Source organism: Jaculus jaculus, chromosome 4, assembly GCF_020740685.1.
Source record: "Jaculus jaculus isolate mJacJac1 chromosome 4, mJacJac1.mat.Y.cur, whole genome shotgun sequence".
Taxonomy (NCBI): domain Eukaryota; kingdom Metazoa; phylum Chordata; class Mammalia; order Rodentia; family Dipodidae; genus Jaculus; species Jaculus jaculus.
The window spans coordinates 124,229,281-124,250,867 of record NC_059105.1 but is presented as its reverse complement, the minus strand read 5'-3'; the positions used below and the strand labels follow the sequence as shown (position 1 = coordinate 124,250,867).

Sequence of the window (21,587 nt, the reverse complement as noted above, 5' to 3'; positions counted from 1 at the left end):
TATAGCAGACTGTGGATGGTAACAAGATCCCAAGAGATTCTAGTAAGTGAAATGCTGGTCTAACATGAACCTGAGGATGAAATAGTTCTGGTCTTGTGTCAAACTATCACTGATGAGCAATACTAATCAGCCAATTAATAGTCAAAGTAAAGGCTAATTTAGTATATTTATGAAATGTTTTTATTTCAGATAAACAAACAAAGCTTGGGAACTTTTCATGAATGTTTCAAAAGTAAAGTTCTTTAACTATAAAGCAAAGGATGAAAATAAAAAAACTTGTAACTTTTAACTTATTTAATAAGTCATCCCCAAATTTCCATATGGTTGTACTCACACTATGTGCTCCTTGAATAGTGCGCACTAAAGTGAGCCCTTTCCAGACATAAATGTCACCATTTAAAGCACCAGAGTAGGTGATGTCTTCTTTGGCACATGCAAGACAAAGGATGGTCTGAAGATCTCCCGTTTTGCCAAATATCCCCCTTTTTGCAGTCAGGGCATTTCCACATAATGTCCAAAACTAGGAAGTGATAAAATAAACATATCCAAAAACACAGTATTCTGATACATTCTGTTATTGCAATTTTCAGTACATCTAATAATATACTTTATCTGAACTCAACAAAAATTGTTTCTTAGTGACAGCAGAGAGCCACAAACAGATCAGCTTACCTCCAGGAGCATAAGAAGACCCATAATAACATTTTTAAAACGTCCCAAGGTTGAAAATTTGAAAACTTTAAAGTCATTTTAGTATAAAATGTCAGTATCCCACAGAATGGAATAACGTGGATGAATTGCGATTTTGCATTTTTTTGTTAAATTATAAAGTTGGTATAGGTTTATTATAGAAAGGTTTAGAAATACAGATGAATATAGAAAGGAAGTTGGATTTGCTGGTACATGCCTGTAATCTCAGAAATCAGGAAGCAAATAAGAGAACTGCCTCAAGTTCAAGGTCAGTTTGGTCTATGTGGTGAGCTCAAGGCTAGTCAGGGCTACATAGAAAGACTGCCTCAAATACACACACATACATTTATATATATACTACTTATTACTTCTTATGGGCATATTTATATATAATCTAAGCATATATATAGAAATATGTATTTAAATATATATATTTAGAAATAATTTTCTAACTAAAAGTGTTCTGAATTTTTATTATAAAAGTGTTCCAAATGTTTCCAAATAATAGCAATATTTTTCCTAAAGTCAACTCTGCCTTTTATTTCAGCCACACAATTCATGTGGACAATTCACACAGACTACCACAGGCACAAAGCAGGGATTACTTTGTAAATGATGGCAAGAATATACTTCCACACTTGATCTTGGTCAAAAGGCCAAGAAGTGATGGGGACATACCTCTGGTTATTAAAAAAAAATCCAACATTTTTCCTTGATAATATTTTTCTTTTTTGGTTTTTCGTGGTAGGGTCTCACTCTAGCCCAGGATGATCTGGAACTTACTATGTAGTCTCAAGTGGCCTCAAACTCACAGCAATCCTCCTACCTCTGCCTCCTGAGTGCTGGGATCAAAGGTGTGCCCCACCATGCCTGGCTTTTCCTTGCTAAAAATGTTAACATATGAACTGGTACAACCTTCTTTCCATTTTTATGGCTTCTCAGAGTTTGTAATTTCTCTCTACAGATGTGATTTGATCTCCATATTGCCCTTAAGAATAGGCTAGACAAATTATTTTCCCAATATGGACTCAATGGGGGTTTATACAATGAAACTACTGAGATCTTAATCTTTGCCTTGAGAATTTTACATCTAAGGAAGAGAATATATTTAAAACCAACAGCAAGGAGATTTTACTTTGTTTTAAATATATTTTATTTATTTATTTATTTATTTATTTATTTATTTATTTATTTATTTATTTATTTGAGAGAGAGAGAGAATGGGTACACCAGGGCCTACAGCCACTGCAAACAAACTCTAGATACATGCATCCCTTTGTGTATCTGTGTAGGTTCTGGGGAATTGAACTGAGGTCCTTTGGCTTTGCAGGCAAATGCCTTAACTACTAAGCCATCTCTCCAAGCCTGAAATTTTTACTTTTTTATTGACAACTTTCATAGTGTATATTTTGATCACAGTTCCCTGCCGTCTACCCAGCCCCCTTCCACTGAACCCCTCTACTTTCCAACTAGTCCCTCTTCTACTTTCATTTATTTTCCTACTTTCTCTCTGTCCTCCTCCTCCATCACCTATGATGACATCTTGATGGGCCCAATACTATGCAAGTCTTATGCAGGGAAGACTTATAAATGCAAGCATCACTTCATGTCTGGAAGACAGAATTTCAACACACTCCTCCCCATTCTTTAGCTTTATGTTCTTTTATCTCCTCTCCTACAATGTTCACTGAGTCCTGAAGGGCATGTTAGAGATGTCTAATTTCATGCTGAACACTCAACAGTCACTTATTCTCAGTACTTGATGAGTCTTGAGTCTCCCCATTAGTCACCACCATCTGCAAAAGAATGCTTCTTTAGAAGCATGGGTTTTTGAGGCAGCACATTCAGTTATATATAAGGAAATTTGAAGCTAGGAACCAAAGTTATATTAAATAGGTCAGTGGTAAGGAATAAGCTGCACCTGGCTCAGGAGCACAAGACTAGATGGCAGGTAGCATGAAAGAAAAAAAAAATCAATGGCAAACAAAATTTTGTGCCTGCAAAAAAATAAAAATGCTGTTCCTCTCAGGGTAGCTTGGCATTAGAGAAAGTAGCTCTGGACATTGCATCTCCAGGTTGACAGTGGGGTTGGGACTAAGGAAACTGTGAAGGCAGGCCAGGGCATGCTGTGCAGGACTACCTTAGCAAGGATGAAGGCTGGGATGCAACCACTGAAGCTATACAGGAGTTTATTCTCAAAGAACAGAAGTGTCAGTTATGGGGATTTGTTTCTTTGGGCATTTTTGTAAAATAATATTGAGGTATGTATCTAAAAAATAAATTTTGGGAGAAGTAATTAGGTATAAAACACTAGTTTAAAATATAAACCTGAACAAACTACTAGATAAATGATTACTGGCTGTACAAATATGCTAAAGAATTTGTTGTCCATGGTGACACTTGAGAAGTTTCTTTCTCATTAAGTGTCCTCATGCATGATGATTCCATGGAGAGTAATTTTTGCCCTTTGACTTGGGATGTGTATATATGGTTCAAGTTAAATATTTATACATAGACAACCACAAAAAATAAACTATTATCCGGAGGTTTGATATAAAGTTTTCTGACAAAAATCAAACAGATAGATGATCCTGCAACTCCCTGTCCAGTACCTAAGACTCCTGATGGAATCATCTGTGCTCCAAGGAGATTGGGTAGCCCCACCCCTCCAGCTCCGCTGCAGTATCACAGATAGCCTCTCTCTTGTACTGGTCCAAGCTGCAGCTTTCCCTGCAGGCATCTCATTGTCCTGGCTTCTTCAACATCATAGGGTTTCCAAAGCAACTTTGTCTTAACCTTTACAGTTTCACACAATGGACTCGTTCAATCTCCTTTTGGGGAATACAACCCTGCCACCCACTGCCTGACCTCAGTGGTCCTCTGAAACCATGAAGCAAGTTGACTTAACTCCTCAATATTGCATTTTCTGTGCCAACAAAGTCGGTACTATCTTGATGATGTTGTCAATTTCTGCTGCCACTTTGGGATTGAGTTTGGTCTGCTTGGGCCAAAGCTATAAGGTATCTGTGTGCCGTGCTTGCTGAATATGTGGAAATATTATCCTAGGCAGATTTTTTTGTTTTTTGTTTTTTTTGAGGTAGGTTCTCACTCTAGCTCAGGCTGACTTGGAATTCACTCTGTAGTCTCAGGGTGGCCTTGGACTCATGGTGATCCTCCTACCTCTGCTTCCCAAGTGCTGGGATTAAAGGCATGAGCCACCACATCCGACTCTAGGCAGATATTTTGGAGCAGAGAATCTCTTCTGCAGCATTCTTACTTTAGGCTTTCTCCTTCCAAAAGAATTTTCAGGCTGAGGAGATGACTCAGTGGTTAATGGTGCTTGCTTTCACAGCCTGACAACCTGGATTTTATTCTCCAGTACCCACATCAAGCCAGATGCACAAAGTAGCAGAAGCATCTAGAGTCCCTTTGCAGCATCAAAAGGTTCTGATGTGCCCCATTCTCTCTGTTTCTCTCTTTCTCTCCCTTCCTCTCTGTTTGCAATTAAATAAAATGTTTTTTAAATAAACTTGATTTTTATCCATCTTTTCTCTCTCTTTTGCTGTAGATATGAGTAACAGAAATAAGAACTGTGACATAGACTCAATGCTATTCTGCAATAACATTTCCTCCACCAAACATATTAGTTCTTTATTTTAAAATTTAGCTTCACTCAGGGTCTCAAGATAGGGGTGAAATACAGAATGATTCTTTGCCATCATAAAACAAGAACTGCCTCTAACCCAGTTCCTGATAGAGTCCTTGTTTCCCTCTGAAACCTCATGAGTTGGGCCTCTACTGCACCTGTTTCTTTCAGCTTTCAGGTCTATCAAACTCCTACCAAAAAATGTCTTCTTAAGCTCTTCTTATATCACTATAACACTTCTCTACCCCAAAGATCCAAAAACTTCCACATTCCTTCCACAAACCAGTTATAAATGTTTATAAATAATATGGTTAGGTTTAAGTGGGATTATTGCTATGATAAATCTTTTCTATTCTTAAACTGCTTCTTGTCAGGTATTTGGTCACAGCAATGAGGAAGATAACTAATAAAGATGGTATAATGGCCACATAAAACACTTCAGGTAATCAAGTTATTCTCCTAAAAGACACAGAAATATGTCAAGCCAAGATAAGGCATGAGATTTTTTTTCTACAAAAAATGCAAATACCAGAAACATTATTTCTTCTTGAGAAATAATTTCTATTGGAAAACAGTGGCATTTTAGGGTAACCATAAACCATTAAATCCAAACCAAATGAAAAGACATTGTTTATCATCCCCAATTCCCATTTAAAAATTGTAATGCAAATTTTGTTAGAATTGGCAGGTGCTTGGAGTTAATCTGGCCCAAAGTAGTCCCTCTGGTCTTTTTATTCTGTGACTAGAACCTGGTGGAGGCTCAATATTATCCACAAACCTGTAGGCTCATTTGCTATAAAACCAATGAAGCAAATGATGTTCAACTGTTCTAGTTTTTCAAGCATTCATTTCAGACAATTGCCATCTGCCTGTTTGACAAACACTTGGAACTTGTAAAACCCAAAATGATTTTACCCTAGATACAAAAATTTCATGTAAAAACATGTTTACTTGAAATGCAGATTTTGTACTCAACTTAAATTTTTTTATTTCTTTATTTATTTGAGGGTGGGGGGAGAGGCAGAAAGAAAAAGAAAAAGGGCAGTCCAGGGCCTCCAGCCACTGCAAATAAACTCCAGATGCATGCGCCCCTTGTGCATCTGGCTTATGTGGGTCTTGGGAAATCAAACCAGGGTCCTTAGGCTTTGCAGGCAAATGTCTTAGCTGCTAAGCCATTTTCTCAGCCCTGCACTCAACTTTTAACTGGATTCATTCAATGTTAATGCAGAGTTTTGGGATAATTAGAAGATGGTAGGGTCCAGGAATCAGATATATAAAAATAATATATTTAACTCTGTCTATTTGTTTTAAATTTCTAAACAAAATTAATAAAGGATAGCTATATGAACATTGGAAGATTCTTCCACTTGAGGTAAAGATGCTTGTTTTGCTCAGAAAAAAATGTGCCTAAGTTGACTAAAACAAGAAGTTAAATATGATCAGTAGCTCTTAACTTTTTTCAAATAAGGCTCTAGGGTTTTATCTGCTTGTACCTTTACAACTGATTAAAAGTAAAATGGAAATAAATGGAGTAACCTGGAGAATTCTTTCATTAAGCAGCATGTCTAGCTAGAATCCACTGTGTATTGCTTTGGAGAAAAGTTAAGCAAGGTAATTTCTTAATAAGAAGTGCTCTATATCAACAGCCCTAACAATACAGACTGAAAAAAAGGCAGCATCTTCAACAAATGGTGCTGGGCAGGAAACTGAAACTTGATCCACACATCTCGCCATGTACAACACTCAAGTCCAAATGGATTAAAGACCTCAATATAAGACTGGAAACTTGACTACTACTAGAAAATATAGGAGGAACTTTCAATGATATAGGAATGGAAAACAACTTCCTGAACAAAACCCCAGTAGCTCAGGATCTTAAACAATCACTCCACCAGTGGGATCATATGAAGCTGAAGAGTTTCTTCACAGACAAAATTACAATAAGCAAAGCCAATAGATTACCTACAGAATGGGAGAAAATATTTGCTGAATATATAACTGACAGAGGCCTAATCTCTGGAATCTACAAAGAACTCAAAAATCTAAAAAATAAAAAGTCAAACAACCCACTCACAAAATGGGTCAAAGAACTGCATAGGCAGTTCACAGAGGAAGAAATACAAATGACAAACACACACTTAAGAAAATGTTCCTCATCCCTAATCATCAGGAAAATGCAAATTAACACAACTGTGAGATTCTACCTCACCCCAATAAGGATAGAAAACACTAAAAAGTGAAATGAAAATAAATGTTTGTGAGGATGTGGAGATATAGGAACCCTCATCCACTGTTGGTAGAAATGCAAGATGGTACAACCACTTTGGAAAGCAATATAGAGACTCCTGAAAAAGCTGTCTATAGAGGTACCAACAGACCCAGTTGTTCCCTTACTGGGCATGTACCCTGAAATCTCCAAGCCTCAGTCCAGACAGATTTGCTCAACCATGTTTATAGCTGCTCAATTCGTAATAGCTAAGAGCTAGAATCGATCCACATGCCCATCACTAGATGAATGGATAACTAAGATGTGGTATATCTACATGATGGAATTCTACACAACAGTAAGAAAAAAAATGACAATGGAATTTGAAGAAAAATAATCAAACCTGGAACAGATCATTGTCAGTGAATTCACCCAATCACAGAAAGATAATCGCCATATAGTCTCACTCATCTAAACACCTAACCTGAATCTACCTAAGATGCCAACATACCCAGCAAGCATCTCAAGGACTGGACACTAGGGTGGGTGGGGAGGGAGGGGAGGAGAAGGGAGGGGGTGGGGGACACAACTTTGGACCCAAACAGCAATGGTACCATAAACTCCACTCCCTAAAAGACAGACAAAATGGTTGAACCTTCACCAGGCCCTTAGAGGGAACACCTGAGTCACAAGGCACTGGAGGGGGTATAATGAAGACTGACCTTAATCTTCTACAGCCTCTCTCTCTCTTTCCCTCTCTCTCTCTCTCTCTCTCTCTCTCTCTCTCTCTCTCTCTCCCTCTTCTCCCTAGCTCTTTTATATTACTTATCTTTTTCTTTCTTCTCTTCATGGGCACTGACCTGTAACTTGCAGTACCAGCATGTGGCTATCATCCACAATGAGGTTTTGATCACAGAGACCTACAAGGTTTTCTAAAAGAATGACAGATTTATGTCAGAGTACTTGATGACCCACCAAAGTTTAGTGGTAAGAACCTACTGCTGAAGACACTGTATGCAGTTGACACATAACATGGAGTGACATGGCTGGAAGCTGGAAGAGAGTCAGTCCCCAGACAGTCAATGCGTCTAGTGCCAGAAGGTGCTACATGGGTGACTGGGGGAAAACAACCAATGTCTGTCCAAGCAACTCATGGTCTAATCTACTTATCAGCAAATAACCTGTTGTAATACTCACACAAGTGCAATAGTGGTGCACAACCATGGTGGGAAACAAACTGCTCTTGATTTGGCTAACAGAACCCATAGCCCAAGCTAAGAAACAAGTCAGAACCAGATCCAAAAATGAGCCTGCTCTCCATTATCAAGCAACCACCAATCATGGGCTATAAGAGGGCCTACACCTATTAAATTCTCTCTAAAAAAATAATGTTTATCCCATTTATCTGGTGCTAACTTTACTCTCCATCAGAGAAACTGCTTCTCTTTTCAGATAGATGCAGATCCAGAGAGAACCACCCCATCATACCCTCATCATACCAGCTGAAACTAAGAATAATTAGCTAAAACAAGCTAGGGTGCTGTTTTCTTGGTGAATCTGGTACCAGCACAAGGGTGAAGGAGATCAACACAGAGAACAATCAACTCCTACCAAATCTGATATCCAGAGACACATAGGCTCCCAAGACCTCATCACTGAAGAAGACCTAAAATGAACCCAACATGGCTCAGGGAAATTTGTAGAAGAGAGGGTGGAAAGAATGTCCGAGCCATACATTGGGTCATGATATACAGAGATATTTCCTCCTACCCATAACTGAGGGCTAACCCCCAAATGCATGACCCATATACCCCAACAAGGATAGGTCAGGGGGAGGGAAGAGGACAGGGAGGAGGCTAACAATGATACAAACTTGACTGTATTCACTGAGAACAAAAGTAATTTTAAAAATAAAGGAAACAGCTATTTAAAAAAAAAAAAAAAAAAAGAAGTGCTCTACACAAGGATCCAGACGTTGTATTTAAATCTCATGTCTTCCACCATCTTGTCATTTTTAAGAAATGGAAAAATCAGTAAATATTATGTCCTTACTGGTTCCATACTATTTCATATAACTCAATGAATTCAGAGAGCATCCTTCATATTTTGGAGGTGAGAGGAAAACATTAGCCTTGAGGAAATGAAATAGCTTATCCAGATTTAAGAAGGAGGAGACTGAATCAGGATTCAAGTTAAACCTTTTGGATCTCAGCTTATGTCCTATGTAATATGCAGGTTATATGCTCTCAGATAAGGGTCCAAGACTTCTAGGAACCTGCCACAGTGCAACAAAATTCAAATTTATCATGATTACAACTTCTTATGGTTGAGAAAACACTCAGTACTTCATCATATAACTTCATGCTACAGACTTGTATCTAATTAAAATTTATTTAATTGTTGATTTTGTGCCAAAAATCTTTCAGTATAAGTTTCCTTAGAAAGCAAAATGCAGAAAATTCTTCTGTGATGGAAACACTAGTGATCTTGACATGTATGATGAGCCAAGGAACTTCTCAGCTTCCCCGTCTTGTGGCTCTTTGGTGACCAAAATCCCTCTACTAACTTCCTCCTGACAAGTACACATCCTCTGGGTCTTGCTACCTCCAACACCTTCCTACCTAACTCACTGTGGTAGAAAAGAAACTAAAAGTTGAACTAATTCACTGAGTTGCTATAAGAGTTAATTGCTGAGGAGCTAAAACTTAGCTTTGTCAGCAAATGGAAAAATCCCAAAGAAGGACCTGTCCAGAAAGGGCCCAAAGGAACAATACAAAGGAAAGACAGTTTAGGCTAAACCAAAGTAAAATGGAGTTCATTGTTATGGTGGCCTGACTACAGAAATGATTGATATACAAATTGTCATGTCTTGTTTGTTCACTTATCCCTTCCCTTGGCTATGAAAACTACAAAGTGAAAATAAAATCTCAGCTCAGGGCCAGAGCTTCTTTGGAGGGCTCTCTCAAGCTCTTTGGCCCCTGGGTAACACACTCCTCTACTTTCACTCATACTGACATTGGAGTGCTGTTTCCAGAGAATTTCTACATCTCTGGAGGCTGCAGCAAGATTTTCCTTCACCATGACCGCAGCTAGTCAGGAAGGACTGTTGCTCCTGGGCCTCCCAGCTTGCCAAAGGTCCCTGGAACTGAGAAACATGTACCCCCAACATGATTGTGGGATACACTTCTAGGTGGCCCAAGGAGACTGTGAAACTCTTGACCAGAGTTCCTGAGTGGAAGGAGATGAGTCTGAGTCAGACATCTGGACCAGGTAAGAATTCCCATGGGAAACTGGAAATTGGGATTGTGACTAGTGAGTTCTGGAGGAGCTGGCACAGACTGATCCTTGCGGGAGGAATCCCTGAGTCTCAATGCTGTCCTAAGGTGATGGCCCTCTTTCCATCAGGTGGACCGATGATATCCCAGTCAGGACCAATGGTGTTCCTGTTTTGGTAACTAATTAGATAAGAACTGATGTTGCTCTGGTCTCTGTAACTAGCTCTATCAGGATTATGAATTGGATTAGATAAGAAAAAATGTTTAAACTCTGAATGAATGAATGAGGGGGAGATGGCCATTGAAGTCTGTATGAAAAGTACATTTGATATGAATGTGCATACAAGTATGTTGTGGCTCACTGCCTCAAGGCTTTATGTTTGCATTGTTATGCAGCACTAACACAGTAGGAAATTCATTGGGGGGGGGGGCCTCCACCAAGCCCACTGTCCTAGACTGCTTGGTCAAAGACAAACCATACTTCAGAAGGGAATATTCAGGAAGTTATAATATTAAGATGACACCAGGAAAACTAAAGGCCACTGTAAATTAGGAAAGCCAGCTTTTAATGTTGAGTGGCCCCTAGAGGTAACACTGAAAGTAACTCAGATTATAGACAAAGAAATGCAAGATTCTCCTACTCTTAAAAATTATAAAATGGAAAACTCAGGGAGCTTCCCTGCAGCCCTGAGAGAAATCCAGAACTCTTCCTGGTGGGGGAGGGAGGGGAAAACAGCACTAAAACAACAATAGCAACAACAACAAAAAAACTCAACTAGAGTCAGACCAGAAGCTTCAAGGCCAGAGATCATCCCCACACAGCTGCCTCCTAACAAACTCTCCAGTAATGAGGTACTGGCTGAAAGAACTTAAAATTAGCAAAACCCAAGGCCACAGAAATGGTGGTAAAAGGAGATAATATTGTTTGGGCAATTGGAGAATTTCACAACTCCAAGGCCTGACACTGAGGAAGAGATTAAATGATGGAAAAGAGAAACCAAGATAACAGTCTCATTGCAAGGTTTTACAAATGCTTCTGAGCTAAAGGAATGTGTTGAAAGTTACTCAAGCCTTAAGTCCAAAGCCCACATATCTACCAGAAGAGGAGGAAGAGCCCTTCTACACTTGCAAAGAAGCATTATTTTGTCCTGCTGTGTTCCCCAGGGGCAAAAGGTCAATCAGCAACAGCTAAATTCTGGGGCAAATGATTCCCCAGGTGAACGATAGAAATCTGGGAAACTTGTCTGTCTTGCACTCATATGCTGTGGCTGGGGCAGCTCTCGAAGGCAAGAATAAAATGGGGGACTACACATGAGCAGGTACCAGCAATTGCGATATGTCACTTAGTACTCCCCCACATGGCCCTGGAATAGGAGGGGAAACCTAACAGGCAGGTCTCATTGTTGGACATGGAGACAGGACACAAACCTCTCTGGGTTTATGCCATCCCCAGGGAAATCCCTGATGGCTCTGCTTTCTTGTTTTCCTTGCCTTGCAGAGGCAGGGGGATCTATAGGCACAGGGAATCTCAGGATCCTGGTCCCAACATGAAGATGGGCAAGTCCCCAATTGCTGTAGACAGATGGGGACTTACAAGAAATTTGTAACTTTTTCAATTTTCTAAGAAGTATGCTTCTATAGAACTTCTAACAGACAACAGCCCCAAGGTTTGTGTTTAGATTGAGAAGTACTCAATATTGAGTTTGTCAGAAATTTTCTAAAACTCCTAATAATGTTCTAATCTGCTTTCAAATTCTTAAAATGTGTATTTCAGAGGTCTGATAAAAAGAGGTTCTAAAAATCAACAAATAATAAATGTATGTGTATATTCTAAGTAAATTATATAAATCAAGTCTGGTCTACTCATTTATAAATGATTATTTCAAAGAGTCTTCTGAGGACAATAGAAAAAACACTTAAATAGTCATATTAAAAGGTCTTATGATAAGGACAATAAAATTTTGCTGGTAATTATAATACAATAAACTAAATAAACTGAAGAAGAAACTTTAAGTGTTGGATATTAACTATTTTATTAAGACTTAAAGAATGGTTACACAGATTGTAAGGCAAAAGTATGTAGATGAAGGTATGAGTAAACAAACAAAGGCTTAAAGACAAAGTTGATTAAGTCTTAAAATGCTTGATCAGATTACAGACTACTTGAGATTAAGGTGACTATTGGCCTGAGTGATTAAGAACCATATGTAGAAGCCAAGGTCAATTGGAAAGATTAGAGTTTAAAAGATAACCAATATTTTGGTTCCTGCCCCCAGATCAGAAGGCCACAGAAGATGATGGAATACTTGCTAACTTCTAGCTTGTGGTAAGTTACCTGTCTTCTTGATCAGGGAGGACATAGAGCCCAGAGATGGACTCAAAATCAATGTATCTGCAACAGGAGAGTCACATCAGAGGAAAATAACTCCTCCAGGCTTCTCAAAAGAAGGAGGGCCACTTGGTCAGCATGGCCTTTACTTATCCAAGCAGATGACAATGTTGAGAGTCATAGAACTCCTCACAGGTTCCTAAAGGCTCTCCTACTGAGCCATGAATAACTTCTAAAATATAACACATAGTTAATTTTGGCTGCCTACATGGTCTTAAACACCCAGTAAGAGACTATAGCTACCAAATATTACAATATAAACCAAGATTCAAACAAATAGACTGTTCTGCCTGATCCCTGAACAGATGCAGTTCTTTACTATTGCCTCATATTACAACATTTTCCTTCCATAGGAATATCTGTTTCCTTTTGAGGAATGTGGTACAACCCCCTTCCCTCTAACTGCAGGAATGTCCTGTGCTCTCCTCCTTACAATAGGATTAGTCACAGTCACCCCTGCTAATTAATCTTGTACAGAGAAGGCCCTCCTGGCTCTCTTTCTTTGGCTTTATTTTAAAATAATTCTTTTCTGTTGCCATCTATATTTTCAAGGACAATAATCATGAACCAGTTCCTGATGCTGAAAATTAAATACAAGGCTTAATGGTAACAGTGTCCCAATGACAGCTGACCCACACACTTGGCCCTCAAGGTCATGTTTACCCAAGAGTCTGGAGGTCTTAGAGTTGATATACCGCAGACCTTGGGCCTGCCCCCTAGGTGGACTACATGGGGGCACTGGCTAGCTCCTGTAATGGGGCCTTTCATAATTATGCTGGGATTTATGTCAAAATCCTATGTTCTAAATGCTCTATCCAGGTTCTTCCAATATAGAATAGAAATAATTTAAATACAGGTAATATGCCAGGTGTACACATACATACATACATACATACATATATATTATATATATTATGTATGTATATATTGTATTATGTATGTATATATATATATATTATATATATATACATATACATACACACATATATATATTATATACATCATAACACCTTATGATGATAAAGAGGAGGGAATGTAGTAGAAAAGAAACTAAAAGTTGAACTGATTCACTGAGTTGCTGTAAGAGTTAATTGCTGAGGAGCTAAAACTTAGCTTTGTCATCAGATGGAAAACTCCCAAAGAAGGAACTATCCAGAAAGGGTCCAAAGGGAAAATACAAAGGAAAAACAGTTTAGGTTAAAACAAAGTGTTTGTTAGGGTGGCCTAAGTACAGAAATGATTGGTATGCAAATTGCCACAGCACTTTATTTTTTTTCCTTAGATTTTTTTGGATTAATTAATTATTATTATTAACCATATATTTAACATGGATATGTCATATGTTCGTATGATCTTTTCCCTTATTCTTTCCCCCATTCTGTTTTGGATGCTCCTCTGTGGGATTGCAGATATTCCCTATAGAGTTGTGGTTTATGCATTGTGAAAGTAGCAGTTATTTTGGGGGAGGAGGGAATGCCTCTGGGCATGATGTCTCAAACTGTGGGTTTTACAATCTTTCTGCTCCCTCTTCTGCAAAATTCCCTGAGCCATGGTGGTTGAATTTTAAGTCTACATCAGTGATGAACTCTTAGGAGCCTGTGGATCTTTCCTTTGGTAGGGTTTGAGTATCCTAAGCGTCTGTCTCCAACACCCTGGTGCTGCTTGCCAGAATCAGCAAAGAAGCAACACTTATTCTGTTCTCCCCAATTCCTCTCTGGTTCCAGCTGTGCCTTGGCCAAAGTGCAAGGGGTAGTTTATCTCCTCAGGTATCACTACCTTCTGAAATAGAATAGATTCTCCAACAAAGAGTGAAGGTAGCATATTTTAAATAGGATAAGCATTACTAATTTAGGGATAATATGAAGTATGCAACCCTCTTTTAGCCAAAGACTAGTGACAGCTTGACACTGGAGAGCATAATCTTTGTTTCACAGGATTCTGACCTGGTTCCCAATTCCAGATATGGGTTCCTTTACACTGAGCAGATCTCTTGGCCAATCAGAAAGCTATTGGTTACTGAGGCTGTATACCACTACTTCACTGGCAGGTACATCTTGTCAGGGTGTTTGCTTCTGAGCAGATTAGAACTCTGGTCACTCAGACCATTGTTGGCCACTATTCCCCACTAGCTTATGTAGCACTTTCCAGCAGTAGACAGGCTAACTGTTTGGGGACTTGGTTTCTTCTGGACTCTGCATGTTCTGCACCAATAGCATATGGTGTCTTCAGCAATAGGCTCTTACCCTATGCCTCAGGTGGGTAATCAAGTGCTTTGACAGAAGTTGTCTTAATTTGGGGACCTTGTAGGTCTCTCCAATCAACAGCTCAATGTGGGTAGCGCCAAATCTTTGGTACTGGGAGTTACAGGCTAGAGACAGAAAAATATTTCTTTTAAGCTTAGGCTTCATCTCTCCCTCTCCAGGGCCCTATTTTTAAGGTTCTCCCCTTTACTCTTTTTGAGGGTTATATCTTTTAGGCTATCTCCAAGGATAAAGGTTTCTATGGTACCATCTCATTTTGGATTTAGTTTTGTGTTTGTTTCTCCCCACTCCATTCCCTCTCCCTCTAAACCCTTCCATACCTATCCTCTAGGCCTTGAGTTGCCTATCAGATATGTCAACAGCTAGAGCTGGTCCAGGTTAGGAACCACAAATAAGTGGCACCATGCAGTGTTTGTCTTTCTGTGTGAGTTTGCTGAGTATGATCTGTTCCAAGACTGTCCATTTCTCTACAGATTTCATTGTATCATTTTTTCTTACTGCTGAGTAGAATTCCATTATGTAAATGCACCACAACATCATTATCCATTCATCTAATGATGGGCCCCTGGGTTGATTCCAGTTCATAGCTATAATGAATTGAGCAGCTATAAACATGATTGAGCAAATATCTCTATAGTGAAGCATGGAACATTTAGGATAAATGCTCCATAAGGGAATAACTGGGTCTGTTTGTAGCTCTATTGTCCTTTTCAGGAATCTCCATATTGATTAACATTGTGGTTGTACAAGTTTACATTCCCACCAACAGTGAGTGAGGGTTCCTCTTTCCCCATATCCTAGCCAACATTATTGTTATGACTTTTTAGTGATTGCCATCCTTACTGTAGTAAAGTAGAATCTCATCTTTGTTTTAATTTCCATTTCCCTAATAGTTAGGAATGTTGAGTATTTTCATAAGTGTATGTTACCCATTTGAATTCTTCCTCTAAGAACTCCCTATTCAGTTCTCTACCACATTTTTAGATTTTTGAGTTCTTTGTAGATTCTAGATATTAGGCTTTTGTCAGTGGTATAGCTAGCAAAGACTTTTTCCCAATTCATAGGCTAATGTATTGGCTCTGCTTATGGTATGTTTGTCTGTGAAAAATACTTTTAGCTTCATGAGATCTCATTGGTTGAGTGATTATTTAACTTCCTGGGCTACAAGGGTTGTGTTCAGGAAGTCTTTTCCCACACCAATATCATGAAGAGTTCTTTTGTCTTTTTCTTCAAGTAGGAGAAGTATTCCAGGTCTGATGTTGAGGTCTTTAATAAATTTGGACTTGATATTGTATATGGAGAGATGAGTGTGTCTAGTTTCATTTTTCTACATATGGTTATCCAATTTATCCAACACCATTTGTTGAAGATGTTGTCTTTTCTCCAGTCTACATAACTGGTAACTTTGTCAAAGAATAAGTAGCTATAGTTACTTGAACTAAGGTCTGGGTCTTCAGGTCTGTTCCATTGTTCCATGCTTCTGTTTTTCTGCCAGCACCATGCTGTTTTTGTTACTATGGCTTTATAATATAACTTTAGATTGGGTATGGTGATACTGACAGAGGTTTTTGTTTGTTTGTTTTGATTTTGGCTGAGGATATGTTTGGATATCCAAGGCCTACTGCCATTCCATATGAATTTTGAGATCATGTTTCTATCTCTGAAGAATGATGCTAGAACTTTTATTGGTATTGCATTAAATATGTATATTGCTTTTGGTATAGTTGCCATTTTCACAATATTAATTGTACCTATCCAGTATCATGGGAGGTTTCTCCATCTTCTCAAGTTCTCTTCAATTCATTTCTTGGGTTTTTTAGTGCTTGCACTATATAGGTCTTTCACATCCTTGGTTAGTGTTATTCCAAGTTATTTAATTATTTGTTGTGATCGAAAATGTCCTTTGCAGGCTGGAGAGATGGCTTAGTGGTTAAGCGCTTGCCTGTGAAGCCTAAGGACCCCGGTTCGAGGCTCGGTTCCCTAGCCAGATGCACAAGGGGGCGCACGTGTCTGGAGTTTGTTTCCAGAGGCTGGAAGCCCTGGCACGCCCATTCTCTCTCCCTCTATCTGTCTTTCTCTCTGTGTCTGTCACTCTCAAATAAATAAATAAATAAATAAATGACATTCCCTTAAAAAAAAAAATAAAATGTCCTTTGCATATAGAAAGACTATTGATTTTTGTGCATTGATTTTGTATCTTGTCACATTACTGAAGAAATTATTCACCTTTAGAAGTTTTGAGATGGAGAGTTTCAAGTCACTTATGTATAGGATCATATCATCTGCAAATAGGGATAACTTGACTTCTTCCTTTTTGATTTGTATCCCTTTTATTTCTCCTGTCTTACTTCTTGGGCTAAGACTGCTAGTACTATGTTGAAGAGCAGTGGTGAGAGTGGTCATGCCTGTCTTGTTCCTGATCTCAGTGGCAACTCCTTGAGTCTTTCCCCATTAAATATTATTTGGGCATTAGTGATTTACATATAGCCTTTAAAGTGTTAAGATATAAACCCTCCATACCCATTCTTTCAGCATTTTGATCAGGAAGTGGCATTGCATTTTGTCAAAGACCTCTACATCAACTGAGATGATCATGTGTTTCTTATGATTAACTTTATTTATGTGGTGTATTACATTGACTGATTTCCATATGTTGAACCAGCCCTGCATCTCTGGGATGAACCTACTTGACCAAGGTGAATAATGCTTTGAATGTGTTGTTGAATTCAGTTTATGAGGATTCTGTTCAAGACCTTTGCATCTAAATTCATCAGGGATATAGATCTTTAGGCTTCTTTTCTTGTTGCATTTCAGTCCGGTTTTGGTATAAAGGTGATGCTAGTCATAAAAGGAGTTGGGGAGGATTCCTTGGTTTCCATTTATGCAAAACAGTTTGAGAAAAATTGGTTTCAGTTCTTCAGTATAGGTTTGGTAGAGTTCAGCTGAGAAACCACCCAGTCCTGGACTTTTCTTTCAGAGAGGTTTTTGATTACATTTTCAATCTCCATGGATGTGATAGGTTTGTTTAGGAGACTAATCTGCTCTGATTTTAGTTTTGATTGGTGGTATGTGGCTGCAAATCCATCTATTGCTTCCAGAATATCCAATTTTGTGGAGTACAAGTTTTGGAAATATGCCCTGATGATTCTTCCAATTTTATTGATTTCTGTTGTGACCTCTCCTTTAAAATTTCTGATTTTGTTAATTTGAGACTTCTTCTTGCTTGGTCAAAATGACCAGCATTTATCAATCTTGTTTATTTTTTTTCAGAGAACCAGGTCTTTGTTTCATAAATTTTTTTAAAATTGTTTTCTTATTTTCACATTCATTAATTTCTGCTTTGATCTTAATTATCTCTTTCCATCTGGAGCTCTTAGGGTTGGATTCTTCTTGTTTTTCCAATATTTAGGTGGACAGTTATAAAGGCCTTAAGCACTATGAATTTTCCCCTTAAGACTACCTTCATTGCATCCCATAAGTTTGGGCAAGTTGTGTTTTCATTATCACTCAATTCTAGAAGTTTTACATTTTTTAATTTCTTCCATAATCCCTTCATTGTTTAAAATTGTGTTGTTTAGTCTCCAGGAGCTGGTAGAGTTCCTCATGTGTCTCTTGTTGTTAATTTCTAGCTTTAAAGCATTGTGATTTGATATGGTGCAGAAAGTTGCTTCAGTTTTCCTGAATTTATGGATGCATGCATTATGGCCTGATATACGGTCTGTTTTGGAGAAGGTTCCATGGGCTGCTAAGAAGAATGTATGTTTTGTAGTTCTGTAGCTATCTGTTAAGTCTAGTTGATATATGGTGTTGTTGACCTCTATTATTTCCCTGCTGATTTTCTGCTTGGATTATCTACAATTGATGAGAGTAAAGTATTGAAATATCCAACTATGATGATGTTTGTGCTTATTTCTGTTTTGTTGTCAAGTAGGTTTTGTTTTATAAACTGTGGTGCACCTGTGTTTGGTGCATATAGATTTGTGATGTTGTCATGTTAGATCATTCCCTTGATGAGTAAGAAGTGGCCTACTTTGTCCTTTTTGATTACTTTTGGTTTGAAGTCTATTTTATCAGATATTAATATAGCAACACCTGCTTTTTTCTTATTTATACTTGCTTGTAATATTATTTTCCTTCCTTTTACCCTGGGTAGGTGTTTGTCTTTAATGGTGAAGTGGGTTTCTTGAAGATAGCAGATATAAGGGTTCATTTTTTTTGATCCACCCTTTTAACTTGTGTCTTTTGATGAGTGAATTAAGACTGTTAATATTTAAGGTTATAACTGTGAAGCTTGATTTAATCCCTGCCATGATGGGGTGCCTTATGGAGTTTGGTGCTTTCTTATATTTTGTACTTCTTTCAGCCTGCTCTAGAAAACTAGACATAAACTAAACAAAAGTTTATTGTGATCTTTTTGTTGGCTCTTGAGATTGGTTGTTTGACTCTTCTGTGTGGAATATTCCCTCAAGTATTCTCTGTAGATTTGGCCCTGTTCATGTAATCAGAGATGACTGTTTTTGAGGAATGTTTTCCTTTCACCATCTATTTTGAGGGATAATTTCACTAGTTATAGTATCTTGGATTGGAAGCCATTGTTGTTTTAGACTTTGAAATGCTCCATTCCAGGCCCTTCTAGCTTTCAGCATTTCCATTGTGAAATCTGAGGTAATTCTGATGTGATTGCCTTTGTATGTAGTCAGTTGTTTCTCTCTTGATGCTTTTAGCACTCTCTCTTTGTCTTCATTGTTAAGAGTTTTAACTATGATGTGCTTTGGAGAGTTTGTTTATTGGTCTTGCTTGGTGTTCTGTGGGCTTTTTGTATCTGGATGGGCCTCTCTTTTGAAAGATTGGGAAATTTTTCTTCATTAATTTTGTTGAATATGTTCTCTATGCCTCTGGCCTGGATTTCCTCTCCTTCTGCTATACTCATGATCTGGATGTTTGATCATTTAAGGGTATCCCACAGTACCCTTGTATTCTGTTCACATGATTTTTTTTTTAATTTTTTAAATATTTTTTGTTCATTTTTTATTTATTTATTTGAGAGTGACAGACACAGAGAGAAAGACAGAGGGAGAGAGAGAGAATGGGCGCGCCAGGGCTTCCAGCCACTGCAAACGAACTCCAGACGCGTGCGTCCCCTTGTGCATCTGGCTAACGTGGGACCTGGGGAACCGAGCCTCGAACCGGGGTCCTTAGGCTTCACAGGCAAGCGCTTAACTGCTAAGCCATCTCTCCAGCCCACATGATTTTTTTGACCTTAGCAAAGTTTTGGTCTCCCAATCAATTTCTTCTCTCTTGTCTTCCAGGTTAAAGGTTCTTTCTTCCACATGAGTAACTGCTAGAGAAGGGTTCTATAGAGGTTTTCATAAGCTCTATTTGATTTTTGCTTTCTGTTGTGTTATTTTGCCTCATTTCCACCTCTTTTTTGAGGTAAAATTTCAGTTAAAGTTCTGATTTTCTTGATATTTTGGGGAATTCATTTTGAATTTGATCAAGTCTTCATTAAGTTTAATCAGTTGGTTATTAAGAGCTTCCATTTGTTGACTCACCTTCAATTCATTTATATCTCTTTTGAGGCATTAACATTTTATTCAATTAAGTTAAGCCTACTATCAAAAGGTGAGGGCTCTAACAGATGATTCTGCTCAATTTCATTGATACAGTTGTTAATTTTTTTTATGGTTTGCCTCCAGTTCAGCAATTGTTTTGATCAGGGTCACATTGGCTGTTGTGTTTTCATTTTGGGATTGAATATCTGTTGATTTGTCTATAACTTCATTGGGGGCTTCTATTGTGGAGCTAGGCATCCTTGGTGGATATCTCCCAGTTTTATTCTTATTACTATTTTTTTGGCATTGTAGTCCACCCATTTTGTTGAGGGGGAAACAAGTATTTGTCCTTGTATGACCTTCAGAGAGTGCTCTGTTTTTACATGTGAATTAGATTGATGTACAATGGTGTTATAACCACAGATGTGCAGATTATGGAGACTGCAGGTACATCAAAGGTACCTGAGGAACTGGGAGGTAAGGAACTGTGAGCTTTGGCCTACACTCTTCACTTGCAGATACTCCTCAGCACACAGATATCAGGGGTTGGGAAAGCAGGAGCCAGGAAGCTAGAGAGCCAGGGGCAAGAGGCAGGCAGCTACAGTGGTCTGTACATAATCTGATGCAGGGGAATAGGGATTTGAGTTCTCAGTGGGCCATCAATCAGAAAACCAGAGCAAATAGCCTGCTTCCACAGCTCACACACTGGGACCAGGCTGCTTGAAGGCAGAAGCAGAGTACTAGGACCAGGGAACTTGGAGGTGGGGAACCAACCAGGAGCTGTAGCCTTCTTACTTTACACATGCATGCTCTGGATGGGGGGATCCAGGAGTTGAGGACCAAGTGACCATTCAGTGAAGAAAGTGGAGCAAGGGGCCTACTTTCATGGCAAGCTCACAGGGTCCAGGCAGCCACAAGCCAATGGCAGGGGAATCTACCAGGACCAGAGAACCGGTGACAGGGACTAGGAGATCTGGCCTACTCACTCTGCACGCACACCCTCTAGAGCAGGGAACATAGGAATTAGGGACCTAGGGGCCATCCAATCAGGAAGGTGGAAACTCCTTAAGTTTTTTGATGCTTATAATTCCCTTTTTTATTTTGTTATACTTTTAGCAGCACATTTTATTTGATGTACTTTAAAAAGAATTGTTTTGTTATCATCCTTTATATATTCTCCTGGCTGTTTCATAGTTTTCTCTTCCTTGTACTCTTGATTTTTTTTTAAGTCCATGTGTTTCCTCTCTCCCTTTCCCATGCTCCTTTCAGTAGTATTTTTACTTTTATTTATTTTTCTTTTTTTTTTTAAAAGAAGGGTAGGAATTCTTTTTTTAAAAAATATTTTTTTGTCCATTATTTATTTAGTTATTTAAGAGTGACAGACACAGAGAGAAAGACAGATAGAGGGAGAGAGAGAGAATGGGCGCGCCAGGGCTTCCAGCCACTGCAAACGAACTCCAGACACATGCACCCCTTGGGCATCTGGCTAACGTGGGACCTGGGGAACCGAGCCTCGAACTGGGGTCCTTAGGCTTCACAGACAAGCGCTTAACCACTAAGCCATCTCT

At 38.7% G+C, this 21,587-nt stretch overlaps 1 protein-coding gene across 7 annotated transcripts in view; it reads right to left on the bottom strand.

Moving 5' to 3' along the window:
- The window catches only part of Eml6 (EMAP like 6), a 460,853-nt gene that overhangs the window by 196,749 nt on the left and 242,517 nt on the right, over positions 1 to 21,587 (bottom strand). For all 7 annotated transcript variants that reach the window (XM_045147997.1, XM_045147999.1, XM_045147998.1 and 4 more), the window contains exon 5: positions 335 to 520. In XM_045147997.1, coding sequence (XP_045003932.1) covers positions 335 to 520 — 186 coding nt within the window. The remainder of the gene's footprint in view (positions 1 to 334; positions 521 to 21,587) is intronic.